The sequence below is a fragment of the Amphiura filiformis genome, chromosome 2 (genome assembly GCF_039555335.1).
Source record: "Amphiura filiformis chromosome 2, Afil_fr2py, whole genome shotgun sequence".
NCBI lineage: Eukaryota > Metazoa > Echinodermata > Ophiuroidea > Amphilepidida > Amphiuridae > Amphiura > Amphiura filiformis.
Genome location: NC_092629.1, coordinates 32,325,352 through 32,343,155, shown reverse-complemented (window position 1 = coordinate 32,343,155; position 17,804 = coordinate 32,325,352). Strand labels below are relative to the sequence as shown.

At 34.3% G+C, this 17,804-nt stretch overlaps 1 protein-coding gene across 1 annotated transcript in view; it reads right to left on the bottom strand.

Annotated features, from left to right (window-relative positions):
• The window catches only part of LOC140140033 (uncharacterized), a 65,992-nt gene extending 61,118 nt beyond the window's left edge, over positions 1-4,874 (bottom strand). Inside the window, exons 1-2 of the mRNA XM_072161846.1 lie at positions 4,745-4,874; positions 1,034-1,120 (exon numbers count right to left, since the gene is read on the bottom strand). Coding sequence (XP_072017947.1) covers positions 1,034-1,120; positions 4,745-4,874 — 217 coding nt within the window. The remainder of the gene's footprint in view (positions 1-1,033; positions 1,121-4,744) is intronic.
• Positions 4,875-17,804: the final 12,930 nt, after the last annotated feature.

The following is a 17,804-nucleotide window of genomic DNA, read 5'->3' as shown; positions in this document are numbered from 1 at the left end:
AATAGGCGGATGCACACATTATTTATTTGATGTGGGCAGCGAGCGACCTCCTCTTTTATCATCTTCTCTGGTCGGACGCGACAATTCGTCTCATACACATAACAAATGCCTATACAATCAAATAGGTTCATTACAACATTTGATTGAATGGATTGAGTTACAATAAAATGAAACGATAAAAACAAAGAATCATGAAAAAAGACACATACAAGATAAAATAATAAAATTATATAAACAATGTTAAAGATAAAATCAAGAAAATAGAGAATAAAATTTCCTCAAATCAGAAAAAAAAAACATTGACAGACATCATAATCTGCCAGAAATTACTGCATGAGATTCGAACCATCAATCTTCTCCACAAGTGCTATTTATCCTTGCACTATACGCTGTAGAAGTGACGTCATAATCGGATTAACTACCATAGCAATAGATGAATACAATTTTTGAATATACCGCGCTGCACTGCAGCAGGTTGCACTCATCACCTGTCTTCAATCAAATAATAGATTGAATACAATACCGCTCTTTTCAAAGAGACTAATCTTACAGGTGCAAGTAATTAGCATTTCTTTGAAATCTATGGTTCAATGCATCGGTATCGCATGAACGTTGTAGTGCTGGGCGATATTGCCAAAATTGTATTCATCTATTGCTATGGTAGTTAATCCGATTAACTACGTCACTTCTACGGCGTATAGTCTAATGCTCTGCTCACTGGGCCACAACGTATCAGGTGAATGATTACCGCAATATCATGAACAAGTTTGTTCGATCTTGTTCATTTATTGTATGTGTCGATAGGTTTCACCCTTTAACTACACGTACCCTTAATGATCAGTGATAATAGTCGGCTTTTACAGGGATGGCGCTCTCTCATTTCCATGTACTCTATAGCGCCATTAGGCGAACGTTTACGGTATTTGAAATAAACAGGCGACTTTTGAGTTGAGATTTGAATGAGATCAGAGAATGTGTTCAGAGAATTAGTAGGTTAGATCCTCGTTAGATTTATTCTAAACAAATAACTCACGACAATAACAGGTCCTGGTTCGAATCTTAGTTCCATTACCACATGTCTTACTGCAAGTACCCCACGGACCCCATGACTGCCATGAAGCTGCAAGAAACAGTGGTGATATTTGTTATTAAACTTCATCACAATTTGGACCTTTTCCTTCGGCTAATGCAAATATTCATTGAGTACGTGAATACGTCAAATCACAAAAACAAATCATAAAAAAATTCCTTTAAAAGGGGATGCGTCTGGTCCAGAGAGGAGGTTGGGTGCGTTGTGGGCATGGAAACAGACTTGAAGAACCAGGAATCAAATACTAGTTATGTATTCTCATGGCGTTTTATTAGTAGACATATAAAAAATAAATGTAGTTGGTGGTAATTAAATATAAAACTGTTAAGAATGTTTGACATCTTGACAATTATTAGTTTTTATTGTTGAAAGTTATGTCTGAACAATTATAAAAAAAGAGACTTTAGTGACATGTGCAAATTGTATTTGTCTAACTGATTGTATACTGTTTGAATAGTAAACCATTTAACAACAACACAGGGACTTTTTCGCACACCCTCTACATCCACATTTGAGCTTCGCGGGGACCTTCACAATCAGGATCATTCAAGCGTTTAATCCCTTATAATCTTTAGGGAACAACCCAAAAGTTCGACGAAGCCCTATAAACGAAAGTCCTTTCGTTAGGGGGGAGGGAGTCAGAAAGTCCGATTACGTTTGTAAAAAAGTAGTTAAAACATCGGTCAAAGTTTATCTTTTTTTAAGGATTTAATATATCATTTTCAAATTTTAGTAGCCTATTTTCCGAAGTACGATATTGACATTTTACAGTGGTTCTTTCAAATCAATATGGAGTGTAGTACCCTGTGTGTGTAAATGTACTGTTATTTTGTTACTTTTGTATTTTGTAATTCAAATAAATATTATTATTATATTGATCTATGGTCCACAGAAATGCCTCCTCTCCATACCAATGGTACGTCCATATCGATCGGTTGGATGTCCAAGGGTCCCGTAAACGTATTATAGAATAAGACGGTGCGTGGCTTGTTTTAACGATGCAATAGAAGCCTACATAACATGTTTGCCTACAATGATGAGATTTTAATTAATTCAGTTTCGAAATCTATAGGAACAGAAAGAGTATGGTGTACACATTCCAGGAAAATGTTTAATCTGTTTCTTCCAACATTCTATATTTCCCTAAAATTATTACATTTTGTCTCCAAAATCCCATGTAAATGATTCTCCACGCTACACAGAAATTATGCGCGAAAAATCATTTAGATTTTACACAATTTGACATAACTTTAGAAAATATTGGAATAGGCTATCTTGAAGGGCAACATGAGTAAATATTAAGAAATCAAACACCGCGTCCTCGGCGCTACACCCATGTAATAGAAGGTCGTAAAAAGATACTCCGATAACAATAGTCATCAATATGTCGTTTCCAGTCCCTGGCTGAACTATGGGGTTCAGCTATTAATTTTCTAAATAATTCTATTACCCATAGCATTAAGAAACTAGTATCTTGATAAGTAAAATATGAGGTGTGCAGCTGGTTGGGGTGGTTACGGATCGTTAAAACCACTAACCGCAAAACGAGGATATTGAACTAGTTTACCCCGCGGGGTTTCAAAGAACCACTAACTGCGAAATATGGATATCCAAGTAGTTTGCCCCGCATGGCTACAAATAATCACTAATCGCGAAATATGGATATCCAACTAGTTTGCCCCGCAGGGCTTCAAAGAACCACTAACCGCGCAATATGGATATCCAACTAGTTTGCCCCTCAGAGCTTCAAAAAACCACTCACCGCGAAATATGGATATCCAACTAGTTTGCCTCGTATGGCTACAAAGATCCACTAACCGCGCAATACGGATATCCAACTCAAAAAAACGCATCAATATCTACCAAAAAGGGTGAAAAGCCACATAGGAAAGAACTTTGGCCAATTTTTTACGTTTTGAAACGTTTTTTGATAACTTTATTTAACTTAAAACTTTTAATCTTTCCTCAGATTATTAAGGGTTAATATATTTAAGCAATCCCCTGTCACAAAATAATATAATTCTAGTTTCATATATTCCACATTTCACGATGGGTCAAAGAGCCAGTTTGTGCAGGGAAATCTCTGGTATATGCGTGTCGTCATTGTTCTTGTAAGGAGAAAAGGGAGGGCTACCACATGTATAGATTTTATTACTCTGTTGGTGGTGTGAGTGAGTGGTGTTATAGCATTGGGTTTTAGAGAAAAAATAGTTTTAAATTATAAAATATAATCTAGAAATGTGGCACTGGGCACTTTAAGTCAATTCCAGCACTATAGCGTCAGGTCCGTGGGACCAGACGCGAAAACCCTGATATTAGGAAAGAAAAGGCGCAAAATTTTATAGTGCGCTACGCACAGGTACAACACCTAGACGTTGTTCCACGAGCCTCAGCACACTGTACAGGTTGTCGCTGATCACTACGGCCCCTTATCATTCCATAAACCATTTAACAACAAATCAGGGACTTTTTCGCACACCCTAGACATCCACAATTGAGCTTCGCGGGGACCTTTGCAACCAGGATCAGCTCCCCGAGTTTCGTTCGGGTTACAACGAGACAATTAGCAGTAGGTTCCTTGTCCAGGGGAATTTAAGCTAACTCAATTTTTCCACGAGAGTGCACTGACCACTGCCAGGGTTCGAACCCGCAACCTCTTGCATCATAGTCGAACGCCTTATCTATCAAACGCCTTATCGATTGAGCAACAAAAAAAAATTTAAACCTAGATATTTATATCTAGATTTTAGAATTAAAAAAATACTGAAGATGTTTTTATGTGGCCCGAAGAAACGACTGTTTGGTATTTCCTCCACAACTAAGCGTTTTTGCCCAAATTTGACCTCACAGATAGATTTCGCACTTGCTTGTGATACCATGTAAACGTTACCATGATAATAACTCAACTTTTATATTCGTGACACTAAGCACGATGACTTCAGATGACACTGCCATGAAGAAGTATTAGCCTACAAAAACAACAACTTTAGTTTCGAGCCACTCTGTTGTAGGAGGCAAAGCCCAGTAAACAAAAACATGTCTATTAATAAACGTGCTTTGGTTTGGTCAAAACGTTTTTCAATAACATTTAAATGGGTTATATAAAGGTTATTAAAACGGTTTAAGAACGTTTTATATGAAAAATACTACAATATTTTAAAAGCATGCTATTAAAGTTTGTGCAAAATATTTGATCTACACGTAAATAAAATTATGCTTAGAATGTTTTGCAACCAGTTTTCAAAAATGTTATTAAGCAGGACGGCTCACTTGCCCATAGCCATATATCTCATGCAGCTGTGATTGGTCCTCATTGGTTTTAATGACCTTTGCAGACTTTTCCCGGGGTTTTATGTCCTCTCCTTTTTCAGAGGACTTTTCCACCTTAGGATTAGGTTTGCAGGGAGGGAGTTTCGCCTGTTTGGTCAAATGTGTGTTTTTTATATGTGAACTTTGTTTGAATAAAGCATGAATAATAATACAACAAAAGTGTATCTGGCTCTATTCTTTCTGAATGCTCACTTGCCCATAGCCATATATCTCATCCAGCTGTGATTGGTCCTCATTGGTTTTTATGACACAACAAAAGTGTATCGGAGCCAATTCTTTCTGAACATTGCAATATTTACACCATATACTCTCTTGAACACTTACCACCACCGCTACCACCAATGCTGGATCCGGAATTAATTGTATCACCTTCTCCTACGTTGGTTTGACTTGTTTCATCTATAACAGCTAAAAACTGAAATACTGCAACAGCAATAACAAGGCACAGATACATCTTGCGCTAAAGTCAAAAGACTAATGCCCTATTCAGAATAGCCTAGGACGTTTTCGTCCGTCTTCACTCTATGCCGCACAGCAAGTTACTGAAATCACACAGAAACTTGCCACAGAAAGCTATTTACATATAGTTGTGTTGGAAGAAGAGGCTATCGTGCGCCCTCGAAATCAACTTCGAATCGACGCGTCGACGTCTCTCGATCAGAAATAATGGGTAGAAAACGATAAGCTGTGTTAGAAAATTCAAACAATGTCAGAGGTGGTCAACAGGGGTCAAATTTCATATTACAGGGTTCCAATTTCAAAACTGCTCAGATATTGACAAAACCCACACTAAAGTATTCCTAGTTTGACATATCTGCGGCACACCGTTCTTGAGTTATAAACGTAAAAATCTAAAAGTGTTTCGATTTCAATGAAAATGGTCTCAAATTAAATCATCATGGAAAATGAAGTCAAATAAGGAATAGCTTTTACTGTCTAGAATGTTATTGCCAAAATCCGATAATAAAGATCAACCACCATTGCAGCCTATAGATCCTTTTGACCATGACCTATTTTTGCGATGTTTCCTAGGTAACGAATCATCCTAGATGGTGAGAATCATTCCCTATTTGACTTCATTTTACATGACCAATTTGGGACCATTTTTATTGAAGTTTGACTCTTTTGTTTATAATTCAAGAACGGTATGTAGCAAATAGGTCAAACTATACCTTTTCTGAGGAATACTTTCGTGTGTTTTTTTGACAAATCTGAGCAATTTTGAAATTTGAACATTGTAGCATATAATTTGACCCCACTTGACCCACTAAACTAAAAGCGGTAGTTGGCATCATAAAAACATCATAGCTACTGTGCATTCAATTAACTAAGACTAGGTGTATTTACTCAATATTTGACAAAGTAGCGATAAGTGTGAAAAATCATCGGAATGAAATGTTGCTAAATATTGTCAGACCCAACAAGTTTTTAGCTTCCACTTGACAAACCTAATGATAAACACTGAATTCTTTACTAATTTGGTCGTTTCCCACGATAAGTTGTTGAACGCCGGGTACCATAAACCTTTCTGGATCAACTTCCATTCAGTGCAATGGGCTATTCCATTTAAAATCCACACTACGAGTTTTGAATAGAATAGACCGCTGGGTAACTTCCATTTGAAATACTCACTCCAGTTGTGGAAGATATTAGTAAAGCCATGATACAGAGGGAGTATGGGTTTCAAAATGATTAACCCTGACCATTTACATTTGAAAAACATACTCCACCTGTGTAACATATTTACAAAATCTTCCGCAGGGGTAGTGTGGATTTTAAATGGAATAGCCCAATCATGGCAATTCAATGCTGAGATTTATTCGACCATCCGTATCGGGAAGTAATGTCCGACCAGTAATATATATATGTGTTGAGAACTCAGGGTTGGAACATTACTTTATTAAATGTGAAGATGAACTATTAGGCTATATGCCTGGTACGTATGATAACAGAGATGTGATGATGAAGGTAGAACTTTTTGAATGACCCTCGTATGTCAAAGGTAGCATTGGTACATTATTTGCTGCATTTTTTCATATGAAGAGCTTATTTCCAAACCGTGATTCACACAAGATTCACTTTGAAGAAAATCAGGAATTTTCTTTATGGCAATGAAAAAAGGTTCGATTTCTATAAAATTACAGTGAAGTGAAGGTGACATATATAGGACCATAAAAACATGTTAAGTTAAAATCTAGAGACTTTTGATTTTTTTTGATGAATTAATTTGTTTTAAAAATAGCATGGACTTAACACGTTTTGACACAAAACGCAATTTCTGGCATGGACTTAACACATTTTGACACAAAACATAGAATCTGTAACACAGAACTACCCAATTTTTTTCTCAAACTAGTCTTAAAAGATAACAAATTTATTAAAAACATACAAAATGTGATTCTCTCTACTATAAAACGCAATGTTGCCACAAAACACCTTGCATCTCGAACCTCCTCCTCCCGCCCATTTTTACCAAAATTTGACGTTTAAAATAGTTCAAAATTCAAATCTTAGTTGTATTGCATTTCTTAGAATTGAATAAATATCATTTCACTGACAATAAGTGATGACCTGAAATATCCACTTGTTTTATCACATTATCACAATTTCCCCCTCCCCCATGCTGCCACCCTAATCTCATATTGACAGTCGTAAGTTTTTAAGTCTTTAAGTTTTTTTATACCTTTAACTTAATAGAAAAATAATACCTTGAATTTAGTAGCACATCTTGATAATCATACAAAATAATAATAATAAAAACTAACTCTACCACCATCCTCTAACATTAATTCTACCATCACAACCTCTCCCGCGCCCCCTTCCCACGCTGTTCATGTCTTTCTGGATGTATCTATCAAATATTTAAGAAATCCCATACAAACTAGGCCTACTAATATAAAACAAAAAACAACAACAACAACAACTTTTTATGCAGACCAAATTCAAGTATACTAGTCTCAGGACCAAACAAGAACGAAGATGCAAAGCAAGGCAGTGTAATTCAATCATGCATGCAGAACTTGGGCGATTAACTATTGGGAGCCCTATGCCGTACTACTTGCCTGGGCAGTGTTCGTGGACTTAACACAGTTTGCTACCAAACAGGATTGGACTTAACACGTTTTGGAAAAAAATTAATACTTTGTGTGTCAATATTTCGGAACTTGACTAATTTTGGGAAAAAAAACACACACATTGCTGGATAGCCCTAGTTACTTACTACCCATTTTCATTAATCCGTATCGGGAAGTAATGTCCGACCAGTAATATATATGTGTTGAGAAGTCAGGGTTGGAACATTACTTTATTAAATGTGAAGATGAACTATTAGGCTATATGCCTGGTACGTATGATAACAGAGATGTGATGATGAAGGTAGAACTTTTTGAATGACCCTCGTATGTCAAAGGTAGCATTGGTACATTATTTGCTGCCTTTTTTCATGTGGAAGGTAGCCAGTTTGCTGCCTTAACGCGGCTTTGTACCCTAGATGGTTTTTTTTCGAGGAATTGGGATTTTTTGATATGTATGTAGCCTACTTTCTAATGCTTTTTATAAATAGAAGCAAAGAAAAGATTTGTTGACCCCAACTGCATTTTTGATGGATTTTTCCCCACTATTTCACTCGTGTTCGCAATTTAACGCGGCTGTGTTGATGTTGGCTGTGTCTAAATGTTGATGTTGTTTCTTTTAAAGGAAGGTGACCTGATATATTTGGAAAATTAAATTCTTTAAAACTTACGTATAACATAAAATGTCATCCCTTTCAAGCACTCATACAAAAAGAACATATAAATGTTTTTTGTAAATGTGACTAATTCCTAATGGAATTACCGACATTATACAGCGTGATATTGGTATATATACAGTAATTTTATTAATGATAATCATCATGATCATGTAATATATTGATTTCAAGTGAATGGCCTTATTTTTCTCATAAGCATATTGAAATTAGAAGTTCCAACTCAGTGTATTTCCGAAGATATCATCAAAAAACTGCCTAATTAGTCTCAAATGTGGTATACCATATTTGAGACTAATTCGGCAGTTTTTGATGATTTCTTCGAAATATACCGATTTGAACGCCAAATTTCAATATGTTTATGAGAAAATATGACCTTTTATCTGATACTAAAATCAGTATTTTGATGAGGTAAAGTGGGGGGATGAGATTGTCAATCAGGTTACCCACCTTTAAGAATTTGAGCTTTTTTTTATATGCATGTAGCCTAGTTTGTAATTAATCATGCAAAGAAAATCCAGATTTATAAAACCCCAACTGCACCTTTTATTTATTTGACTATGTAACTTGTGGAAAATCATGTTTATGACAAAATCATTAAAAAAGTATTCTTTCCCCTGTATATTGATATATTAAGAATAACGATTAAGCATCATTAATTTGATCTCGTGCACTAGTTGTAATGTTTGAATGTTTCCATGTTCCAGTGTATGATGCGTAAGCATCTTCCTCTGTTTGTATGATTATATTAGGCTGGCGGGTAGGCATCATTAATTGATCTCGTACACTGGTATGTAATGTGTTGTTTGTACTGTTCACCCTTGACTGCTCATATCCATAAGTACCCGACTTGAGTCCTGTTTATCAGGGACAGTCTGTGTAGCTCAGTGGTAGAGCGCTCGCCCGACAAGCGAGAGGTCTGGGGTTCAAGTCCCCGCACAGGCAGGTATGTCCAGAGTTTTTTCTCTGGTATATCTGACTATGCATGTTATGTTTCCATTTGTAAATTCATGTTTAAATGTGCTAGTGTGCGATGCGTAATTCTTCTTTCCCCTGTATATATTTAGGTATTTTTCTGTTAGAGTCTGTATGGCACATTATAAGTACACACGTGGAAACCTAGGAAACATCGCAAGAGTTTGACATGGTCAATAGGACCTACAAGCTGCAATGGGGGTTGACCTTTATTGTCGGATTTTGGCGATAACAATGCATTCTAAACAGTAAAAACTATTCCTTTTTGTTTCACTTAATTTTGCATGATGAATAATTAGAGACTATTTACACTGAAATCGGAACACGTTTAGATTTTTACTCCTGTGTGGTCAAAAAACGAGCCACCCCAATTTTGACATTTTCGCTTATAACTCAAATCTGAACAAATTTGAACCGTGTAGTATGAAATTTGACCCTGTTGACCACTTCTGACATTGTTTGAATTTTTAACATAACTTATTGTTTTCTACCCATTGTTTCTGATCTAGAGATGTCGATTAGAAGTTGATTTCGAGGGCGCACCATAGCCCCTTGTAAAGAGTTTTCTGTGGCAAGTTTATGTGTGATTTCAGTAACTTGCTGTCCGGCATAGAGTAAAGACGGACGAAAACGTCCTAGGCTATTCTGAATAGGGCATTAGTCTTCTGACTTTAACGCAACATGTATCTGTGCCTTGTTATCATTGTTGCAGCATCTCAGTGTTTAGCTGTTAAAACAAGTCAATCTGACGTAGGAGAAGGTGATACAAGTAATTATGGATCCAGTAGTGGTGGTACCGGTGATGGTAAGTGTTCAAGAGAGTATAGTGTAAATATTGCAAAATTCAGAAAGAATTGAGCCAGATACACTTTAAAAACAAGTATTACTATTATATTTGAACTATTTTGGGGTTATGGGCAAGTGGGATTTACTGGGCGGCCAAAATAATTTAGTGGATGTGCTACAGTAAACCTAACTTGTGATAAAAAAAATAAAGCTTATTTTTATGGTGATCTATGATGATCATTATACCGGGCACAATGCCTTGCTTAATAACATTTTTGAAACTTGTTGCAAAACATTTTAACATTATTTGATTTAAGTGTGGCTCAAATATTTTTCAAAAACTGTTTGCTAAAAGCATTGCACAAATATAGTTGTCTGTTGTATTTTTTCATATAAAACGTTCTTAAACCGTTTTAATGACCTTTATATAACCCACTAAAATGTTATTAAAACATTTTGACCAAACCAAAACATTTTTTACTGGGCTTTGCCTCCTATGACAGAGTGACTCGAAACTAAAGTTTTTTGTAAGCTAATACTTCTTCATATTAGTGCCATCTGAAGTCATCGTGCTTAGTCAAATCCTCTTTTAAAATGCTACTAGTGCCAGACACTTGCACCGATCTCGACCAAAGTTGGCCACAAGAAGAACTGACCCAAGCTAACCCAAGGTGTTTACAGTTGGGGTGAAAGGTTATGTAGGGGTTATTAGAGATCATTATGTTAAAATCTTTAAAATGCTACTAGTGCCAGGCGCTTGATCAAATTTAACCAAACATGGCCATAAGAGCCGTTAACCCAAGCTTCACACTTCACAGATAGGGGACAAAGGTCATATAGCGGCTATTAGGGGTAATTTAGTGAAAATCTTAAAAACCACCAAACTTGGGACTCAAAAGAACCACTGGTCCAAGCTTAATATGAATTGTATCATAGTTTGAGGGTCAACAGGAGGTCGATGGTCAAATGAGGTCACATGTTAAAATTAGCCCGATTTGGCTAAGACTTGAAGACTTGGTTCAAATGATCCTTGATATGAGAAGAACATGAAAAAGCCAACTTGAGGTCACCCGATGTCAACGTTTAAATGAGGTCAATATTAAAATGGGCCCGATTGGGCTTAAAGTTGGTACAAATCATCCTTGATATGAGGGGAGCATGAATGAGTCAACATGAGGTTACCCGAGGTCAAAGGTCAAATGAGGTCACATAGTACAATACTGCCTGATTGGGCTTAAACTTGGTGCAAAACATCCTTAATATGAATGAAACATGAAAAGGTCAGCTTCAGGTTACCCGAGGTCCAATATTAAATGTTAAAATGGACTTAAACTTGGTGCAAAGAATCCTTGATATGAAGTGAACATGATAAAGTCAACCTGAGGCTAGCCAAGGTCAAAGGTCAAATGTTGAAATGGACCCGAATGGGCTATAACTTGGTGCAAATCATATTTGATACGAGTGGAGCATGCAAAAGTCAACCTGAGGTTACCCAAGGGCAAAGGTCAAATGAGGTCAAATTTGCCCGATTGGGCTTAAACTTGATGCAATGAATCCTTAATATACGGGAAACATGAAAAGTCAACCTAAAGTCACCTGAGGTTAAAGGTCAAATGATGTCGAATGTTGAAATGAGCCCGATTGTGCTTAAACTTGGTGAAAATCATCCTTGATGTAAGGGAATATGAAAACGTCAAGATGATGTTAAAGGTCAAATGAGTTCAGAAGTCACCGCCAAATATTTGTGGCTCATGAGCCACAGTAGCTCTAGTTACACTTGTGAGTGCACTTATTTACTTAATTGGCCCAATAACCATTATAATTTTTGAGTTTGATCTGTACACTTGTGAGGGCACTATTTTATCCTTCTTTTCTCATACATCATAGACTATGTGTAGGATATTGAGTTGGCCAGTTGTCTAAAAAGACTTAACCAATTTGTTATCAAAACCAGATGTTGGGTGTGTTTAAAAGGGCTGTCAATTATACACATTTGTAGTTGCTGGTCCAATCACAGCATCATTGGTCTATTCCATTAGTGGGAGGGTGGTGAAGTTACAAAGCTTTGCTACAGACAAATGAATTTGTTCAGATTAATAAATTCTGAATTTTAGATAAGCATACTTTAATGTACATGCTTTAATCAATAGTATTAATAATGAAATATAATATAAATTATATTAAAAATTAAAGTTAAGAAGATGATAATTGTAAACATGTACCGTTGGCTTCAATCGATTATTTCCGAAACTTTCTTTTTGTATAATTCAATAGAGCTGTACATTAACAGTCGACTTCGGTTGTATATATAAATGCGCTTTTATAAATGCGCACGTGACCAGATGGCTAGCGCCATATTTGCATTACATCACTGTCAATCACTGAAGGACAGTGAAGGAGTGGCTACAGTTGTGACCTTGTTTCGTGACTAGCACTGGCAAGGAACATTGGCTGGAGGTTCGATGCTATAAATTTGCAAGGTTAAATCATGGATATCGAAGGATCATGATTATTGCACAGCACCCCATGTACAAACATAACTAATGTTTAATTATTTATTTATATTTATTTATTTATTTATTTATTTATTTATTTATTTATTTATTTATTCGACGAAAAACCAAAACCCTGTTCTATTTTGAACAAATTGGGAAACAAATTTTTCCTGTACAAATGAATGCCGACCCCAAATTTCGGAAATTTCAGGACAATTTTTGCTTGCATTTTCTCAAATTGAAATTTATTTACAGATTTTTGTGATTTGTTGGGTTATTTAAAAAAATTTTAAAAAAATACCAACCGACCGACCGACCCTACTTGAAAGGTCCGTTCGCCCGTAGAACATGGTTTCTCTCTTTCTCACCTTACTTATAATTTTGTAAATATTATTTGTCCCCCCTTCCCCCAAAACCACCCCTCCCCTTTTACACTCATAAATTAATTGTTGTTTTGCTAACTTTCCCCTTCCGTGTAAAGTAAAACTTTATAAGTCGGTTGAATCAAACTGAACAAAATTGACGTATACAATTACAATATAATACCATGACAATAATGTGTATGACGAGATCTAACTTACTAGCTGAATAAACCTCAAACCATGCATCACATACGTGATTGTACGTCAAATTGTCATATAACGTATGAGCGTGATGTATAGTATACGAGTCTTCCTCAACATCTTCCAGCCGGGATGATTAGATCATGTACAGTCATCTACGTGTTTATACTCTAAATTGTACGTCAAAGGGTGACAAAGGGTGTACAGATTACCGATTTAGCATGGGGGACACAAAAAGGTGCTTAAAAACACATTTTGAATTTATTTTTTTGTCCATTTGCGAGCGAATGAGTAAGTTAGAGAGGTCGGGCGGGGACATCTAGCCTATTAGTTTGAGAGGGTCATTATTCCGAAAAGGGCTAAAGTTATAGTTTCCTCAATTTACGTTATAATTAGAGTTAAAATTAGGGTCAGAGTTATGTTCATTGGCGGCACTACGGGGGGGGGACTCCCAAATAAATAAATCCATGACCCCTTCCTTCCGAAGAAAATGACAGCCCCCTAAGTTCTCTACGTGCAAACATTATCAAATAACATCATCGGCAGCTACCTAGTTCTGACCTTAATGCCAGTAAGAATCACATTTCGTCATCAATATGGCCAATTGCCACGCCCATTTAGCACGGAAATAATGAAATATAAGTTTTTAAATCAGCTATATCTGTCTTTTCCGTAATGGAAAATTCAAATAAAGAGTTTATGTTTCGGGTCAAATTATTTTGCCCTTTGCAATCAATGCCACTATTTTGCAAAAACAATTTTCCTTGTAACCTGTCATTTTCGCCCATACTTTTGCGTGTGGAATTTGTGCACATCCGGGTACCTTACATCGTTGAACACGGTATGGCGACTTGTAGATGTCACGTGCGCATTTATAAAAGCGCATTTATATATATACCCGAAGTCCACTGATTAATGTCATACCTTCTTGAAATTTAAAAATATGTCCATTTCAGACAAACACGTTGCTAAGTGCGGAAATAAGGAAGTCAGGAAATAAGGAAACATAAGCTAACACCATCTCATGGTTCAGCAAAAACACTACTACACATCACCCAACCGAACTTTTCAACAAAACGCCAAACGATATCCCATAAAACCTCGTCTAAAAGCATATAGAGTGCTTTTGATGAAAGCTAAATTATTCCAGACGCCAAACATCGATTATAATATTATCATGGAGTTTCAGCAAATTATTTAATTACCGATACAAACCTTATACAAACAAAAACAAATTGTAAAACCAATCTATTTTATTGGCATATTTACGGCTGTATTTCATCAAAAATACACTATATGCTCGTAGACGAGCTTTTACGGTATGTGGCTCCTGAGCCACAGTTGCTCTAGTTAGAAGTTAGTTTTCTTCTTGACTTCAGTAAAGAAATTGTTGAGTATCGATAGTTTTCTAGAATTTCACTGTTGAAATAAAAGTTTTAAAATGTGGTAAAATAAATAGCTCTTTTCATGTACCCTTACAAACAACAATACAGAATTCAAGTTCTATTGTTATGATTTGAATACTGAAGTGAGGTTAAGTTGTTTTGTATAAGGAAGTACAATTCTGAGCAATTTTAAATGCCTGAAGTAATTTCACTACCACAAGTGTATAAACACGCAATTCTATTACAGACCCTGGGAAAATAAATGCTAAGGAAATACAGGGGAAGTCCTTTCTTCTTGGTCTTGGCAAGGTGTATTAGCAAACACATCATCACCATAGAAACTAGCATAAAGGTGCATACTCAACTATCAATATACTCTGCCTTCAAATACCTCTGGTGAAGTTGGTCAAAATTTAAAAAAAATTACAAAACTGCTCCTAATCTTTATCTAGTTTTTAAAAATTAATTAAAAACAAATTTGGCCCAAGAATTTTTTTATTACGTTTAACGAAAAAGAAGTGGGCCAAAAACCGTTATTTTTGGGTTTTTGGGCCAAAAGTGGCATTTTGGTCCGAATTTGACCTCACAGATGAATTGATCAAGTCTTTGCCGTTCTAAATATGTATATCAATATACTCTGCCTTCAAATACCTCTGGTGAAGTTGGTCAAAATTTAAAAAAAATTACAAAACTGCTCCTAAGTATCTTTATCTAGTTTTTAAAAATTAATTAAAAACAAATTTGGCCCAAGAATTTTTTTATTACGTTTAACGAAAAAGAAGTGGGCAAAAAACCGTTATTTTTGGGTTTTTGGGCCAAAAGTGGCATTTTGGTCCGAATTTGACCTCACAGATGAATTGATCAAGTCTTTGCCGTTCTAAATATGTATACTTTTATATACATTACACCAACAATTTAGCAGTTATGAGGCCCGAAAGTTTCCATAATTCCAGGGTTCAGGCCAACCTTAATTAATTAATTAATTAATTAATTAACATGTAACATGATTAATTAACATTAACATAATTAATTAATTAATTAATTAATTAATTAGTTAATTAATTAATTAATTAATTAGTTAATTAATTAATTAATTAATTAATTAATTAATAAATAAATAAATAAATAAATAAATAAATAAATAAATAAATAAATTAATTAATTAATTAACTAATTAATTAATTAATTATGTTACATGTTAATTAATTAATTAATTAATTAATTAATTAATTAATTAATTTGTAACATGATTAATTAACATGTAACATAATTAATTAATTAATTAATTAATTAATTAATTAATTAATTAATTAATTAATTAACATGTAACATGATTAATTAATTAATTAATTAATTAATTAATTAATTAATTAATTAATTAATTAAATTCATACATTCATTCATTCGTTGTTTGATGTACAGGGTGTTATAAAAGTCTCGATACCATTTTGAACCATCATACCTTTCACAAGGATTGCCCGATGGGAAATCAAAATACATATTTGGAAAAGGTAAATTCATGCAATTATTTTGATACCAAACATATTGCATTTCTTTTCCTATTACAACATTTCTCAAAATTTAAAAAAAATTACAAAACTGCTCCTAAATATCTTTATCTAGTTTTTAAAAATTAATTAAAAACAAATTTGGCCCAAGAATTTTTTTATTACGTTTAACGAAAAAGAAGTGGGCCAAAAACCGTTATTTTTGGGTTTTTGGGCCAAAAGTGGCATTTTGGTCCGAATTTGACCTCACAGATGAATTGATCAAGTCTTTGCCGTTCTAAAAATGTATACTTTTATATACATTACACCAACAATTTAGCAGTTATGAGGCCCGAAAGTTTCCATAATTCCAGGGTTCAGGCCAACCTTAATTAATTAATTAATTAATTAATTAATTAACATGTAAAATTATTAATTAACATGTAACATAATTAATTAATTAATTAATTAATTAATTAATTAGTTAATTGATTAATTAATTAATTAATTAGTTAATTAATTAATTTGTGTGTTTATTGTTGCGTGGTTGGTAGGTTAGTTTATAAAGCTATTTAACACAATTAATTAATTAATTAACTAATTAATTAATTAATTATGTTACATGTTAATTAATTAATTAATTAATTAATTAATTAATTAATTAATTAATTTGTAACATGATTAATTAACATGTAACATAAATAAGAGAGAGTTGTTTTTTTTATAATAAAAAAAAAATTAATTTAAATTTTAATTACTAGTTAATTACTAGTATTTCCAGATAAAGTATAAAATAAAGTATAAACATTTCAGTTGAAAAACCCTAAGGTTAAATAAGAAATTAAATAAAAAAGAAATGAATGCAACCCAGGCCTTCAATACAAATTCTGCAATTATACATGTATTTCCATTAGCAGTCTGCTTGTTATCTCACGCAATTGAATACTAATAATAACCGTGTCCGATTGAACTGACACCAATTGTTTTCAAGAATATCTTGTTTTAATTTGCAAGGGGTCGGTAATCAATAATGCCACTAAAACATGGAATTGGGGAAACAAGCAACAAAGAAATTTTAAAAACATATTTCATCAAAAATATAAGGAATTATTTGTATTAAAAGCTTGAAAGAGTAATTTCCAACTAAATAGCGCCACCAATCTTGTCATAAATAGATACATTTTATATCCGAAAAATGCGGTGCAGGTGAATAAATTTGTAAAGGGAAATTAAAGTTGAAAATGACTCAAAAACATCTGTTTACATAATCATGATACCGCTTTCAGCTGTTTAAGCCTAAAATTGGGTTGTACATGATGTTGGGGGTTTTACAAATCTTGATTTTCTTTGCTTGTATTAATACAAAATCACAAAGTACATACATATCAAAAAATGCTCAAATTCGCGAATGAAATAGCATCTAGAGTACACAGCCGCGTTAAATTACGATCACGAGTGAAATGGTGAAATAAAATCCATCCGCAATCCAGTTTGGGGTCAACATATCTTTTCTTTGCTTGTATTTACAAAAACATTACAAAGTACATACCTATTTTTTAAAAAGCTCAATTCCTCGAAAGAAATCACGTCTAGAGTACAAAGCCGATTTAAAAGGCAGCAAATTGGCTACCTTCCAGCTAGATAAATGAAAAATGCAGCAAAAAAGCGGCCTTTGACATACATATATGAAAAAGGCAAACGAGTGAATAAACAAATAGTGGCTGTGTATGTTTAAGGGAAACTAGGTGTTATTGAAAAATAACACTTTGATGTTTTGAAAAAGTTCATTCTACAAATCATATACTTTGAAAACTTGCTTGATTCATTGTTGTTAATGAGTTGTGTACGTTTTACAAAACTGCTGTTGTTCAGTCCTCTTTATAACATAACTCAAGAACCACAGGACCTACAAAAGTATATCTGTGATATTTAAATTCTTCCACACACT